Source organism: Tamandua tetradactyla, chromosome 9, assembly GCF_023851605.1.
Source record: "Tamandua tetradactyla isolate mTamTet1 chromosome 9, mTamTet1.pri, whole genome shotgun sequence".
In the NCBI taxonomy this organism is placed as follows: domain Eukaryota; kingdom Metazoa; phylum Chordata; class Mammalia; order Pilosa; family Myrmecophagidae; genus Tamandua; species Tamandua tetradactyla.
This window is the reverse complement of record NC_135335.1, coordinates 88,468,496-88,485,536: the sequence shown is the minus strand read 5'-3', so window position 1 is coordinate 88,485,536 and position 17,041 is coordinate 88,468,496. Positions and strand designations below refer to the sequence as shown.

Here is a 17,041-nt window from a genome sequence, read left to right as displayed (position 1 = left end):
GGGTTGGGCGACAGTGGGGAGTATGACCTTGAGAGTGGCGGAGAGTGGAATCTAAGTGCCCGCAGTGAGCAGAGAGGTGTCACTGAAAAATCACCTGGTTTAACCAGGTGTTGGAGCCAGATGATTAGCATAAGTCAAGGCTGAATAGAGGGGGGTGATCAGAAGTGTGTAAAAGGAGCAGTCAGACCCCCGCATCCTCCACCTGCTTCGTGCACACAAGAGTCTTTTTATAGGAAAGTGAATCTCTTTATAGGACAAACTAAATGGTCCCAAATTAAAAACAAAAGCGACTGACATTTGTGGGATTCCTCCAGTGAAAAACCAGGAACCCACGTAATCACCCTCCACTGGTGGTAAGTGGAGCCCCCCACATCCGTAAGTCCCGCCCCTGAACACTGAGCTTCCAGGTAGCGCTGTAGTGATTTGCTTCTAAACGTGAATAGCGACCAGGGATCGCTGTGTGGTTGAGAAAGCCTCTAATGTCAAAAACAGAACCGAAACTAAATCAGAGGAAAGAGACTCAGTGCAGAGAAACAAATTCAAAACAAAATAAACTGTCTGCAGATAGTTGAGGTAAAACTGTATCATTAAAAAGAATTGATACTATAAAAAAGAACAATTGGAAGGCAGGTGAAAACTCCTCAAAATTAAAAATGTGACCCAAGGAAAAAAATTTTTAATTCGAAAGAAATGTCGGAGAATAGAGAGATTCTTCCCCAAAGCAAACAAAGGCAGAAGAGAAAAAATTGAAGTTAAAAGATTATTTCTAATAATATCCAATATTCAATTTCTAATAATATTCAATTATTCTATAATTCTAATAATATTCAATTATTTCTAATAATTGAATGATCAGATTAAGACTTCCACTATCATCTTTACATAGGGTGATATATGTTCTATATAGAGAGAACAGAGTGAGTTGGAGGGAAGGAAATCATCACAGAAATTGCACAAGAAAATTCCCAGAACTAGAGGACTTGAGTGTATAGAGTGAAAGGTCCTTAATCACACAGTAAAATTAATAAAAATTGATCCATGCCAAGGTATGTCATTAAGAAATTCAAGAGCACCTAATATATACGACAAGCCCTGAAGATCTTTCAAAGAAGAAAGGTCATCTACAAGGGAGTATTGGAAATAAGAGTGGCAGCCGACTTCTCAGCAACATACTAGGTACTAGACAGGATCAGAGCAGTGTCTTCAAAATGCTTAGTGAAAATTATTTTCGTCCTTAAATTGTAGACTCTGTCTGTCAGCCAGCCTGAGAGTGGAATGAAGACATTTGTAGACATGCAGGATTACATTTACTTCCTCCGTACATCCTTTCTTGGGAAGCTTCTAGAAGCGTATATAAAAATAGGGAAAGGAAGTGAGCAATGCCCAGGAGCAGCAGGAGAGAGTAGGGGAGGGAGCCTGGATGGCAGCAGACTGGAAGGCAGGAGGAGGGACCCGCTGGAGGAAAGCGGCTGGCTCCAGGATGTGTGTGTGTGCTGGGGGGAGGCGCAGACCTGGGGTTTTGCTGCATTTGACCATGTGGAAAATTGTACTGAGTATTCAGCAGAGGTTGTGGGAAAGCATTAGGAATTGGTACATAGGAAATCAAGCAAATGAAAAAAACAAAGCAAGTACTAACCCTAGGAAAAACAACCGTATTCAAGGAAAGAAACGTCATCATTCCATGCAGTTTGTCTTTTCAGTAATTCATATTTATATGATCAGAGCAATGCACACATTAAATATTAATTTAAGCAAGTGCTTTGGCATTCCTATTTAAGTGCTCTGGGGGCGGGGTGGTGGTGATAGTTTAAGAGGTCTGCATTTTCACCTACCCTAAATAAGGCCTGAGCAGATAATTTCTAAAATTGAAAAATCAGGAGCTAACAACAGAAGTTTGTTATTTTGAACAATGGAGGCAGATACCCAAAGAAACTGATAACATGATTTTTAAGCAATTGCCAGGAGATGGCCAGTGGCTGCTTTTTGTTACTAGGCATTTAGTAGTATTTCATTCTCATCTTGCATTTTTTTATTACAATTTTTTAAAATAATAGTTTTAAAACTTCTTCCACACTTCCTTTTGAAGTGATTCAGAGGCTTCTTTGCTAGGCTGTCAGGTGAGAACTCACCTTCTGTTTTCTTTTCCTAAGTGTTTTGAAGTCCTCTCTGTGGTTTTGCACTCTTGCTCCTGAAGTCTCTTGTTGAGTCTCAAGGCGGGGTCAGCCTGGGTGACAGTGTCCTCTGCCCTAGTGTCCTCTGGTTATTCGTGGGTTACAGGCTCTTAGTCATAGAAAGGGAAGTGACTTTTGTCGATTGCCTGCCATGTGCCAGCCATTACTCAAGAGAATATATATTAAATCCTCATACAACCCTGTGAGGAAAGTGGTGATGTTGTAGTACCTAGTTAAAGAAACTGAGGTTGAGAGTAGTTTCAGTGAGGTCCCCAGGTCCCCCAGCTTACAGCTAGCAGGGCAAGGTTTGGACTTGCCTCTGGCTGGCTGCAGCTTCCTTGGTACTGGTGGCAGCCGGCAGCCAGTCTCACTTAGCAGGGGCTGTGGGTCTGGCAGGTATGCTTAATTCAATCATGTACTTAAAATGTTGAAGAGATCAGTAGTAATCTTATTCTCCGTTGTACAAATAGGTCTCTCTGACATCAAGGTTAAGAATATTACTGACATATCCCAGAAGACACTGAGAATTGCTGATCTTCAGGGTAAAACGAGCTACCATCTGGTCCTGCGGGCTTACACAGATGGCGGGGTGGGCCCAGAGAAGAGCATGTACGTGGTGACAAAGGAAAATTGTAAGTTAAATACTCCCACAGAGACACTTTCCATACTTGAATGCAGTGTTTCTAGCGATTTTGATTTACGTTGGAACCCCTGTGTGTTGCTGTTGCTGTTTTTGTGTGCTGTATGGTGAAGTCACATTTCATTCTTTTTCCACGCAAGTATCCTGTTATCACAGCATCATTTGTTGAATTTTTTGTTTGTTTTTGTTTGTTTGCTTGTTTGTTTGGGAAGTGGATGGGTCAGGAATCAAACCGGTCTTCCGCATGGCAAGCGAGAATTCTACCCTTGCACCCCCTATGTTGTTGTTTTCAAATTTCAGGTTTACGTTCCTTGAATAGTGGTGGAGGCAATGGTAAAAGACCACAAGATGACTTCATGTTTATACTTGTCAGTTTTTTAAGCTATAGCCTAATTAGTACCTAACGAATTAATTACTTGGGGATATACCTTTGAAGTCTAGAGTTCTAAATTCATGTTGAATTTAGATAATGGCTAACCAGTTCTAAATTTTGTTCCTCAGCTATCCTAACTGTGATATTTAAGATATGCAGGGAAAGAGTGAAAGAAATAACCCTAAAAATATAGTTTTTAAAAGCACAGCTCTCAGAAACTCACAGTTTTCCAACTCTACTGAGATGGAAAGTAGAAATGATGGCTTGACTGTTTCCAACAGCAGGGAACTTGATTTTGGATAGCAGGTTTGTTCTCTCTCCCAGAGTTGGAGTTCAGGCACAGCTCTTAAATAAAGCCCTCTAGAGCAGTGATTCTCACCAGGGCATGATTTTGCCCCCAGGGAGCGTTCGACAGTGCATGGAGACAGATTTGGTTGTCACAACTGGGAGGATGCTCCTGGCATCCGGTGGGGGGTGAGAAGGGAAGGCTGGAGTTGCTGTTAACATCCTGCAAAGCTCAGGCCAGCCCCCGCGAGAGAGAATGATGTGGCCTAAGGTGTCAGTAGTGCTGAGACTGAGAAACCCTGATCAGAATAATTTTAAGTGTTAGTATAAAAATTATCACAGTTCGTTAATAATTTTTAACACATAGTTAAAATGCGTTAAATAGTTTTTCGATGACCCTGGCGCGGTTTGAACTTTTGTTCTTCAAATAATCTACCAACCTGAAGTTCTTCTAATGTGAATTGGTTCTGTGCTTCATACCAAGGATGGCGATTTTGATATTTGAAACTTTCCCTTTTCAGCTGTGGGATTAATTATTGCCATTCTCATCCCGGTGGCCGTGGCTGTCGTTGTCGGAGTAGTAACTAGTATCCTTTGTTATCGGAAGCGAGAATGGTAATGGTACCTGCGTTTATTCTTGCTGCTTTCTTCTTAAGATTGTGATTAAGTTTGTGTGTTGATACATAGTGTATCTTTTGGGTTGTAACTGGTTAGTAAAAAAATATCTGTCTTAGGTGTGCTTAACGTTGAGTTTAATATTAGGCAAGAACATGACATATTATTTAAAGATTTAAAAATCAGTAGAGTAAATTTTCCCTACTATTTTTAGTAATAATTTAAAGTACTGAAAAAGTGTATGTACAGGCATAAATATGGCAATAGCTACATGTGGGATTAAATGTAATTTAATGATTAAGATCTCACTTGCCCTAGTAACTTATTTAGAAAGTCTGGTCATTTACTTCTTTATTCAACAAGTGTGAGTGAAGGGAGATGTAATGGTGAACAAGCAGAGGCCTTATAGACTTAGAGTATAATGAGGAAGAGGGACACTGAGCCCCTAGCCGCAAAGCGGTCATGAACACTAGGAAGGAAGGGGACTGGGCACCATGAGGAGGAGGACAGAGGGAACCACTCACTGTCCGTGGAGGTGGCGTGGGAGTGACATTTGAGCAGTTACAAAGGGTGGATGGGGGGGAAGGAAACAGAGGGGATGGCTTCTATGAAGTCCCCAAAATTGGAAAGAGCTTGATATTCTGGAGAGAGTGAAAAAGGGCTATGTGGCTGGATGAAGCGAGAGAGTGAGTGGCAGTGGATGCGGCAAGATCAGCAGAGGCTGTATTCTCAGTATGAGCATGCCAGCCGAGAGAAGTTGACCAGCGATCAGCTGGTCAACCAGAAGGCACTATCTGGGTCTTAAAGCGTCCCATCATTTATGGTAAGGAAGATAATGTATTCTAGCAATCCTAGGCTTATACACCAAAATAGTAATAATTTTAGACGAGTGGAATAGACTGTGTAACCATCTTCTCATTACCAAAGTCATAGCTTTAAAACATAGATTTCAATACCGAGAAAAGGACAAAATGGGGGAAGGGGCAGAGTTTAGGAGTTAGAACATTTTGAACTTGCATTAACAAAGTTATTTTTCCGACAGAAATTTCAGATGATGTTAATTTGAATAACTATAAATATAAAACTGATGTGATGCTGAGAAAATTTTTATCGCATTTAGTTTTTGCTTAAGATTAATAGCCTTTCTTTATGTACTTTATAGTACTTGTGACATATGGTTATCATCTTTATTGTTACTCTCTTCGCTTTTTTTTAACCACTTGGGTAAAGTAGTCATATAATATCACAGCTATTCCTTGCTTATAGTCCAGATCCTATCATATGCAGTCGAGAATGGTATAATGCAAATATGTTACCTAATTAACCAATTAATCATGCTTAATACAGCTTGCAGTATGAAAATCTTGGTTATATGAGCCATGCCTTTATTTTACGTTTGACTTGATAGCACAGTTGCCGTTTAAATGCAACATTCAACTCATTGCTTCCATTTGCAGTGAGAATCATAAGATATTAGAGTTCTAGAAATAGAATTACTGTTTATAGTTTTCAAATTGAAATCTCCACAATGCATAGTATAGAAATCTCTAGTGAATGACCACACATAAAGATCTTCATTTTTATCTTAGATGTTCACTATTCACATGAAAAATAAAAATAAACCTGTTGATTTCTTAACTTGTTCTTTAATTGATAATCTTACAATTATTAAACTCAGTTAATCATTCTTTATTTAAAGGATTAAAGAAACCTTCTACCCTGATATTCCAAATCCAGAAAATTGTAAAGCATTACAGTTTCAAAAGAGTGTCTGTGAGGTAATCCTTTATTTTCTTACATTTGTCTTTGAAGTACTGGCTTTATTTTTTCTAGTCTTTTGTGAAATGTGTTTAGCATGTAAATGTCATCCGAAGTAAAATACATTGAGCAAATAACAGCGTCTTTACCTCCACTGAATCTTCAGAATTATTCATTTAAAATTGTTTATACGTGCATTCTTTTCCGCTGCTGTTAATAGTGAGGAAAAGGCAGGCCACGGTGGCTCAGCAGGCAGGAATGCTTGCCTACGGTGCCAGAGGACCCGGGTTCGATTCCCAGTGCCTGCCCATGTTAAAAAAAAAAAATAGGAAAATATTGATAAGGAGAAAAAATTACTGCTCCAATAGGCACTACAGAATAGTAGAGAGAAGTTTTTACAAGCAGATAGGAAAAATATATAAATTGATGTCCCTTTTTATAGGACGGGCCACAAAAAAGTCATAGCTTTTAGGACTATTGCTAATCATTGTGCTTTTTAATTTATTTCTAGGGTAACAGTGCTCTTAAAACACTGGAAATGAATCCTTGCACCCCGAACAATGTCGAGGTTCTAGAAACTCAATCAGCAGTTCCTAAAATAGAAGATACAGAAATCATTTCCCCAGTGATTGAGCGCTCAGAAGAGAGCTCTGATGCGGAACCAGAAAACCACGTGGTTGTGTCTTACTGCCCACCGATCATTGAGGAAGAAATACCGAATCCAGGAGGGGATGAAGCCGGAGGAACTTCACAAGTCATTTATATCGATATTCAGTCAATGTATCAGCCTCAAGCAAAACCAGAGGAAGACCAGGAAAATGACTCTGTTGGGGGGGCAGGCTATAAGCCACAAATGCACCTCCCTGTTACTTCTACTGTAGAAGACATCACTGCAGAAGATGACTTAGATAAAACTGCAGGTTACAGACCTCAGGCAAATGTAAATACTTGGAATTTAGTGTCTCCAGACTCTCCTAGATCCACAGACAGCAACAGCGAAATTGTCTCTTTTGGAAGTCCATGCTCCATTAATTCCCGACAGTTTTTAATTCCTCCTAAAGATGAAGACTCTCCTAAGTCTAATGGAGGAGGGTGGTCCTTTACACACTTTTTTCAGAACAAACCAAACGATTAGCATCGGCACCCTTTTTCTTCAGTCTGCCATCTCAATAAGCTCTTATTCTAGTGTTGCTGGGTCAGCACTGGGCATCCCTGGAGGGATCCTGTGAAGTATTGTTAGGGAGGTGAACTTCAGGACGTGCAAGTTACACTAAAAGTGTTAATGTGTTTTTAACGTAGTCTAAAAGCCAAAGTGTAGAGCAACTCAAGAAATTCAATCCGTAAGACTCAAGATTTGGAGCTATTTGTGATTTGAGCCAAAGAATTCTCATGTACTCTACCTGCAAGAAGCATTTCAGGACTAATGCTGTCTAATTCATGCAAAACAAATCCCACAGTGACTGTTTTCTATTCTTTCATTAATGGTTTTCTCATATGTGTACTTTGTTGAATTCCAAGCAGATTTGCAGGCAGGGGAGAAAAACGTCAGATTGACAGCTGATGTTTATTTGCCTGCCTCTTCCTCCATTGTAGCTGAAAACCAAGCACAGATTTTAAAACTTTTAATTTCATTCTCCTCTATCCACAGCATTTATAAAAATTAATATAATTTTTCATGTAATGACATGTATTTAGTGTTTTGTTTGATAAAGCATGCTGATTTCTCTGCCTACTGTATATGGATATCAAATAGTTGACTCAGGGGTACAAACTTGGAAAACGAGTATGACACTGACCAGCCCAGATCTGAATCCTGCTTTGGTAGGTTTTCCAAATCTTTCCATTATTTTTCAGCTTTTATGCTGGCTTCTCTTCTTTTGCCATTAGCTTCTCTGATGTTTAAAATTTAAATTTCTAAGACTATAGATTTAAGTTTGAAAAGAAATCCATTTTATTTTGTGACACGTCAGTTTTATAAATAACATGGGCAAAGCATATACACTATTCAGTATCATTCATGAGCATATAATTCTGCGAATCTACTATTCGAGACTACTAAGCAATATCTAGAGGCATTAGCTCTCCGTGTAGTTCTGATTGGTTTTGTTCCTCAAGAGAAGACTGGTCCTCTGAGCCTCGGTCACCCAGGCAGCCATGCTCTTTGACACCTGGGGGCAGGTGTGCCTTCTGTTTTGAGTCGTAGCAATTCCCCCCTCTTTAAATGGTTATCAGTAATGACTGATAAGTTTCACAAAGTGATAATGCTTCTTAGAGAGATAATTAGGGCTCTTTTATATTGTCATAATAATCAATTGAATTAATGAGCATATCTGCAACGCAAGTGCAGCAGTTACTTTGTGAGCTGTACAGAGTTGGGTGCCGTCAGGACAGCATCCTCTCCCCATCCTTGTTTTTTATGAGTAATGTCTAGTATGAGAAATGTGGCTCTTGGAAAAGCATAACGAACGTGTAAAAAGTGCATCTTGTTTTCCTGCCCTTGGGTTGTCTGTGCATTTCCTCTTGTGAAAGTTAAGGGAAAAAGTACTTGAAAGTTTCAAATACCTGAGTAAGTTAAGATATGCTTCTTTTAAAAATCATCTAATGTAATGTTCTGTGAGGCATTTGCAAGTAATGGATCAATTAATTATTTTTCCTTGCTCATAATGTGTCTTTTTAAAAAGCAGGCTATGGAGAAACAGCCACGTAATGACAAAGGGAAAAAATCTATTTGGGTACTCTGTTTTTGAATCCTGATTTTAACTGCAAGGGTTTAGGAAAATTCCTGAGCGTCATGATTTATGGATTTGTGGAACAAAATACAATTAATTATGTATGCATAGTACATTAAAACTATAAAATAGCTCTTAGAAATTTTCAGTGATGAAAATATATCAAACAGAGTCATCCCTGAACAGTTTTTCTCTTGTCTTGTACCTTCTTTGGCTCCTTCCCTTAGCTTTCATCCCAAACCCTTAGACCTGGGGCTGCTTTCCCTGCAATATCTAAGGACCCTTTGTCTCCCTGCCAAAGCTTGCCATTACCATACTCCTCTTGCCCTCAGCTCAAGCCTTCAGTTCCCCATTGAAGTTTACCAATCCCATCTTTCATCTCCTTAGGACAAGGATAAGTGTTTGTTAAGATAAAAGCTTACTTGATCTAGACTAATATCTGAGATGATGGGGAAAAACCAGAAGAGGTTGTTCTCTCATCAGCCTAAAATTTCAGCTGTAACCGTCTGAATCCGGTGCCCCTTCTAACCTTAAAGGTATAATAACTTGTTTGTTTGACCAATGGTGGAAATCTCTGAAGGCTCTGCAGTCCTTGTACTGCCCAAGGTTTCACTACTTTTCCTCTATGAAAAAGGGTCCGAGTGCTGCTCACCTCTCTCCTGTCTCTAGAATTCAACACACGCGCACACACACACACACACATGCACACACACACACGCACACACGCACACACACACACACACGCACGCACACACAATCATCTGAGAACCCCTAACCTGACGAGAAGCAGAGTCATGCTCTGTTAATCTGGACCAGCTTCTTAGAACTCCCCATGTGTTTGGAAGAATATGGTTCAGACCTGAGGGCAAAATGGGTTTTCTAACCTTTCCCCATAGAATTGGGCACAGCCAGACCTACTGTGCAGATCCAAGGTTATATTACCTACCCACCTCTCCTCACCTGTGCACGTTGGGGGCCCCTCAGCTCTCCAAGGAGGTGGGAAGGAAGAGTGAGAACCCCTTTTCACATATCCAGTTGTTGGTGGCATGGGAGACACGGGTACTGTGCCGTGCTCATTGGTGCCAGGACCTCGCTTCCAAGGGAAGGTGGCCCAGTAGTGATCATACTACGTCCAGTCACATCAGCTGCTTCTCCCTTGGGGAGGATGACGGAGGACTGGTTAAATGGGAAGGCTCCGTGTGTTCTCTCCAGCCGTCCCTGCCTGGGAAAATAATGGGCAAATCCTCCTTTCTTCAACTGAAGCCAGACATTGGTTAGAAATTCCAAAGGTCTAAATTAGAATCTCATTTCAATAATGTCTATTGAATAAACACACAGGGCACACTTGCACATCTCTGACCTTTTTTAAGCCAAATTTAAAAATCAAGCCTCCTTTGTGAGGAATGGATGTTCTGGTGGTCCTTATGACTGCATATCTTATGTGAGTGGCCATCTTCAAGAAACGAATATAACGCTATTCTTTGAAGACTTAGCTAGGCTTTTGACATTAAATAGACCTTGTATGTTATGTATTGCATGGATCTGTGCACAGAAAACATTTCAATCATCTCAGTCTGCTGAACCCATATAGAACCCTGAATTTGAGATCGTGGCCCAGAATCTCTGAATGGTTAAATCGTATGTTTATGTGCTTAAGTGATAGAGGTGCTTTGTTCCTGCAGCTTAGAAACAGAAGCAGCCATTCATTGAAAATTTTAAGGGAGGAAATATCGGCCTCATTTGCCATACCAGCATTACTTTCACGGCTCATGGATCTGAAGGATTGCATTTAGAATACCTAGTATTATTGAACTTTCAGAAACTTTGGCAAGAAGTCACATCCTTTAACACTTCATGCTTTATTCTTTTTGCATTCTTGTTGGGAATTAGTCCCATAATTTCTTAACCTTTTTTTTTCATACCGTCCATATTTAAAGAACATTATAGTCCTTTCTGGATTTGAATCGTTAGAGGGGTTAGCAAAGGAGACAGAGGACATTTCCTTCCAAAAGGAATTTGCAATCCATTTTATGATAGTTTGAAATTAAAATACCCCTTAACATGTTGTCAATATCCAGAAAATGTTATCTCAGATTCTTCTACTACTCAGGCACATGATCTGATGAAACAGTTTTTTGCTGTATAAAGTAATGTTTGTTGCTTTCTATTTTGAATCATGTTAAAATTTGTATCCTTTTTTATACAACGCTGTTTTCTTATTCTGAAAGTGCAAAATTGGGCATCAAAGGTAAAGTGTGGGATACTTAGCCCCCAAGACTAGGCACACCATGGGAGTTCAGTGAATTGTTTTCTGTGGACCGAGTCCCATCCTAGAAGGTGCAGGTTCAGGGTTCTCCTGCAAGATGGTATATATCAAGATTGAGCTTGTGTGGGTCTGAGTCTGCTGGTTCAAAGATTCAGTCTACAGAAGTGGTTTCAGAGTTTGAATGAAAACTTGAGAAAGACTCATTCATAAACATCACTAGATACCTTATGGTCTGTCATTTTAGGTGCTCCCAGTTTCTTTTAATTTGATGGGTAAACAACTTGGGACATGTTTGTACCAACCAGCTATGTTCTGGCAAACAAACAGGACATTGATGTATGAGCTTAATTGATTAATAGAGGAACTCATTCTCTTGATAAAATATTCCCTCAAAGCAATTAGTTTAAGCTGGTATTTCCTGCTCTTACAAAGTTTTATTATATCATGCCCATCTTTTATATCCAGAAGGCAATGTTTCACAGAAGAAAATGATTTGTGGCCAAATTTACCAAAAATGTATCTTTTAGACATAGCCTTAGAGTATCATTGGAAATTACTTGGTTTGAATTTGGTTTCTTTATATCTCCATGGATTATGTACCAGGACTATTACTAATATTTAAACTTATTTTACCAGAGTGGTTAGATTTTTATTCCCTTTCAATTTGTGCCTTTGTCGTAACTATTTTACATGATCATATTCATGTTAATTATAGTACAATTTTAAATACTGGTGTAGAGGGCTCAGAACAACATTCAGTTAATTGACTGATATATGAAGCTTTATTGTGTATGTTGCAAATTTCAGGGGCTGTAATTTGGTCTAAAATATATCCAGAGTTTTGTAAGTATGGTTTGCGTTCTGATAAGATCCTGTTTTAACATGAGAACAGTAATGCTTGTTTCTTCCTATATGAGGAATGTTAATATTTTGGATGATAGTGCCTGAGTTATAAGCAGAATTTATCTACACAAGACAAATCCTAACTCTGCAACATTTTAATGGAAATTAGCGTTTTAAGAGGGAAGCCCTCCGAATTCTACATGTTTTTACATGCAAGTGCCTAGCTAAGGACTCATGGAAACATGAAATGCAAAATGTCTTATCCAAGTAAACTGTTCATTGTTTGAGCATTAGCTACATACACAGCAGCAATTTAGATGACTTTTTGTGGTTATAACTCAATCACCTAAAAACTAAGACATTTGAATAGAGAGAAAAAAATGAATGTTTAATTGATATTTATTACATTGCATATGCTTTCTAAGACTGCCTTTACAGTAGCCAAGAAAAAAAGTACTAACAACATAGACCCCTTGCTGCTTATCATCCTAAAACATTTTGTACACCTGATTGGGTGGTGCACTTAAATTTAGTGAATTCCTTTCTTTCTTTAAAATGTACTTCCCTTTAGAATTATTTCCTTTTAAATGGGTAGCTTTCTATTTCTGAACTCAATTTATTCCTCAGCATTTTTTTTTTAATGTAAAAGAACAAATGATTCTAGCTGGTAATACCTGTGTAAAGCTTCGATAAGTTCACTGTTGGACTTAACGTTAACATTCTTGTGATTAATCATAGAAAAGAGCACAGTTTGATGGTTCTTACAAAGTTATTTTTCTTATAAAGTTATTTTTTGTTCCCTCCCTAGTTTGATTCTAAATATTTTTTCCCCATTGTTTCTAATGTACCATAATCTAGTGTCATCTCCTATTTAATGTTTCCCTTCTAGGATAGTTTTATTTAGGAAAAGAAAATGCCATTGAGAATTGTGTGATTGAAGGCAACACACAGAAAGAAACCCCATACAGTTCCTTTTTTTGGAGACTAGGTATTATGTGATATCCTGTTATTTTCTAGAAAAGGAGCATGGCTTTTTCTTAAATACATTTCAATTCAAAATTGCTTGAATACTATAGGCTTGGCTGAGACGACATCCTAATTTGCAATAGTACCTTCTTAAAGGTGTGCACTGTGCCCAGAGGTAAATCAATTTTCCTTGTAGGAATGTTTCTTTTCTTCTCTCTCATTAACTTGCCATAAGTCAGAGGTCCTAATAATGCTAGGAAATTCCTGTTTTTCACTTTCAAAATTGCATCATAGTGAATTACTGTTTACAAAATACACATACTGTGAACAGATGCATTTTGTCTTTTATAAGGTTGTTTGTAGAATAAGTGTTTTTTTTTTAAAGGGGCTATTATATGTTAAATATTTCAGTTTTTTAGCAATTACTAGTAACTGCTCATTTTTGTTGGGTCAATTGTGTATAAATGTAACAGAAAGGAGTAGAAACTGCAGATACAAAACTTCCCTTTTAAATTTCCTGAAATGTTACCACTACAGATTTTTTTCCTAACCAGAATGATTAATTGTGATGCGCCGTCTCTAAAATCTTATTCCTAAGATTCATATAAGAAAACTATTAAATATACCGGAAATAAATTATAAATTGAAATATTGGTGTAATTCAGTCTGATTTGCAGAAATCCAAGTTTAATATGGAATAAAACAGCTCTACTACAGATATGAAAACAGGTATTTTCTGTCTTGTGAAAGTTCAAAGATTTTGTTGCTGTTAGAATGGAAAATTTGGACATTTTATATCCTCGTATAATTTCAGACTTTCGTTTCCATATCTTTGGGAAAATATGGTTATAGCAAGAACGTAGAATATAAGTAACCTCTTACTAAGACGCCATAGATGTAAAGCTAGTATGCTTGGCTGTAAACTCTAACAATGTTACTTATGTCTGTTTTTAAAACATGCATGTATTTAACAATTTTACCATAGTATTGTCATGAAAAAATAAATATATTTTCTTACATCTTACACTGACAGATTTGGGCATTATTGTTTGTGTTTTTACCCTTTCTATTTTAAGCACCTAAGAAAAATGGCTTCTGCTTTGTGGTAATGCTGGTGCTGGTGATTATTTGGGGTTCCTTTATAAGAATTACAATGATTACAAAGCTTTAGGTGTAGGACTATAGCTAAAATTTTAATCTTTAAATATATTAGTAGTAATTAATATTATCTTTATCTGTTCAATTAAATCTGTAGTCTACATACCACAAAAGTCAGTATAAAAGTAATCAAACAGAATTCTGCTTTAAAATATGAATGCTAAATAAATGAATACTGTTCATCAAAATATGGTTTTTAATTATTTCCTCTGAAGAGAGTCTAAACTTTATGTAAATTCTGGGAATATACCAAAATTATACTTCAAGTTACTGAATTTGGAAATACGGTCGTTGAGCCAGCAAAAATTCAGTACTCTTAAAGTACAAATTGATCTCAAGTAGAAGCCCCTAAAGAAAGAAAATAGTCTTTAGTCACGTGTATCCTAGGCTTGCTCAGAGTGACAATGGAAACGTGAATGGGCCTGGATTTAACAGAAGGAAATATAGGAGAATTTTAAGTTAATTGTGAAACACATGGTAGTGTTTAAATGCTGGAAGAGCTCATATGTATGTTCTGTCCTTTGGGGAGTTCTCAGTACATAACTTGTTTCCCAGATGGTGAATTTTTGAGCCAAAATCTCTAGTACCATAAACCCCAGGACTTTTGAAAAGATGAGAGGGGTGGGGAGTAATTATCAGAGAAAAGAAAAATAGAGATAAATAATCTTTTTTAAAATGTTGATTCAGCATCACAATAAAATGTCAGCTTACAAACTCAAGTTGTTTACAGAAGAATTATGGAAGACTAAGTTTTGAATGGTCTATAGTTCAGCCCATTTCCTTTCCCCTGGAGTGCATGCTGAATTGAAAGTATTTTTTATTCTGAAAAACTCAGGGAGGTTGAAGTAAAGAGATGTCTTGAACCGATTTTGGATTAAATTGGATGTGATTTGTTCCCTGGATGATTTAAGACAGGAATGTTTCTGAGGATTATTTTTTATAAAAACCATTAAGTGGAAATAACATTGAAACGAGTTATATTGCAGTACATCAAGCCTCTCATAATTATCTACACATTCGCGAGGTGAGAAAGAATTTGAAGATTCGGCTCATATTTAAGGCCCATGCCCCCAAGCCAACTTCATGACTGCTGCAGAGCTGTGTCTCCAAGCCAGACTGAGCCCTTCAAGGCAGACACAGAGTCCTCTTATCTTCCTATCAGCGGAGGCACTTACATACCCCTCTACTCACATTTTTCTCAGAGTCGACGTGAGAGTCAGCAAGTCTTGAACAAGTAGGATGATGAGAACAGATGAACTCTCCTAATCCCAAATTGCCCAATTACCAGTGCAGACAACTCGCAACCTTCAGAAATGAAGCTCGGGTCAAATTTTCTCAATTACCACTTGTGGCTTCTTTTCTTTTTCCAAGTTGGGGGATGTCAGGTTTCACTTTCTGAGATAGCTCAGGGCAGCTGCTGCCTTGCCTAGGGCTGCCAAAACCTGGCTCCAATCCCAATTTCACCACCTGCTACCTTGGTGATGTTGGAGAAGTTGTTCAAACTCTCACCTTGTTTCTTCATCTCTGAAGTGTAGGTCATGCATAATACCTACCTTTGCAAGGTTCTTTCAGGGATTAGAGGCAGCGTATGCAATGCCCTTGAAAGAATAGATGCTTGATGTGTGCCTCCATCCTCTTGAGAAACCTCAAGGATATCTCAGACTTTTCTGTCACACCTTACTTGCAAATTCCTTGAGATTGGCTTAGATGCACTTTAGGCATGTCTGTTTTGTCTTTTATGCTGCTTTTCTTTTTATTTTTGGTGGGCTTACTGCAGTCATTAAGATCAAAGCTTTTCAGATAGCATCTCCTAGGTTGGACTACCTGCCACAGCACCAAGCTTGGAATCTTGCCCTATGACTTTTGAAATTCATTACTGCAAAGATCACCTCTGTATGCATTTTTCACCAGTGTATCCTTATCACAAATCACAGATTTACTAAGAACATTCTTGCATGTGAGGCAACAAAAATTTAACATTTGATATTACCTGGTGAGACAAACGTTATGCTCTTAAACTCTCACCTCTTTCCTCTCAGATTCTTTGTCTCTGTCTTCCTCCTTGTTTCTCAGTCCCACTGGCCTCTTCTATTTATCTCTCCCTTGTCTCCTTCCTATCTTCCTCCCAAGTTTCTACTGCCCATCTAGGCTTGAGCCTATCAATCCACTTTGCAGCTCCCCTTGAAGAAATATTAGCATTATGCCAACAGAGGTGACATCACCTCCCTGAATCTCAGCTGTGGCTCACCTGGGTATTGCTTCTCTTGGAAACCACCTCCATCCCACCTCCATAATTTCCCAAAGAATTGTAGCTGAGCCTAGGAAGTTAATATTGAAATATATGATTTAACATGCTACAAGGCCTTGCCCCTTGTAATCATCTAGCTCCTACTTATCTGAATGGTCTCATCTCTTAGCTAGAAAGCACTATGCTCTCTTCTACCTCGGGCCCTTTGAATGTGTTCCTTTGCACACTCCAAACACAGAGGGATTGACTTACGGATATTTCTATCTATCCCTCATACTTAGCCCTCGCCTCCTCCCATGACCCCCACCAAGCAGGGTCCTGTAGCCCCTCTTCTGGTCACCAATGCCCCCATTCTTCTCCCGTCAGCACTGAGCAGTCTGTGAGGATAATCACCTCTGCTTGGACTGTCTCCTCAGCTGGATCCTAGAGCTGCCCTATTACCAATGCCTAGTGGCGCTTAGTCAGTAGGTGTTCAATAAATATATAATGACCAGGTGAATGTTGAGAAAGAGTAGCCTCTTCCCAACCATAGTATCGCTAAGGTTGTTTCTTTGAATAAATCAAAGACTGAGTGCTATTTGATGTCAGGTCACTGTAAATGAAAATGTTGTTAAGACAATGAAGAGCAGGCCTGGTTGTCTTCATCTTTAGTAAGAAGCCTTTGCAATGAAGGAAAAGTTTCCTGATTTGGCAGGACTGTCTTGGTTGTCTTTAGATCAGGAGTACAACGTGATGGTTTACTAATTGGCCGAAGACTGGGAATCTGGATATGACGTTAACTTATTTTGTGGGAGGAAAGTAAAAAAAGCAGGGGCAATGTTATCAATGTTGCTTCTGGAATCAGAAGTTTGACAAAAATTTCCAGTTGAAGAGGAAACTGGCCAGACAGTGGCCAGAGAGGCATGGGGAGTTCATGGGGTTGGGCCTTGAAAGTTACTCTCCTTTTGATGACCCTGCAAGATCTGTTAAATGGATTTTCTCAGAAGAGT

The 17,041-nt window shown here is 38.6% G+C and overlaps 1 protein-coding gene across 12 annotated transcripts in view; it reads left to right on the top strand.

Moving 5' to 3' along the window:
- LIFR (LIF receptor subunit alpha) overlaps positions 1–13,670 on the top strand; it is an 81,571-nt gene extending 67,901 nt beyond the window's left edge. For all 12 annotated transcript variants that reach the window (XM_077117020.1, XM_077117018.1, XM_077117026.1 and 9 more), the window contains 4 exons: positions 2,642–2,803; positions 3,991–4,084; positions 5,784–5,862; positions 6,354–13,670. In XM_077117020.1, coding sequence (XP_076973135.1) covers positions 2,642–2,803; positions 3,991–4,084; positions 5,784–5,862; positions 6,354–6,977 — 959 coding nt within the window. In that variant the 3' untranslated portion in view covers positions 6,978–13,670. The remainder of the gene's footprint in view (positions 1–2,641; positions 2,804–3,990; positions 4,085–5,783; positions 5,863–6,353) is intronic.
- Positions 13,671–17,041: the final 3,371 nt, after the last annotated feature.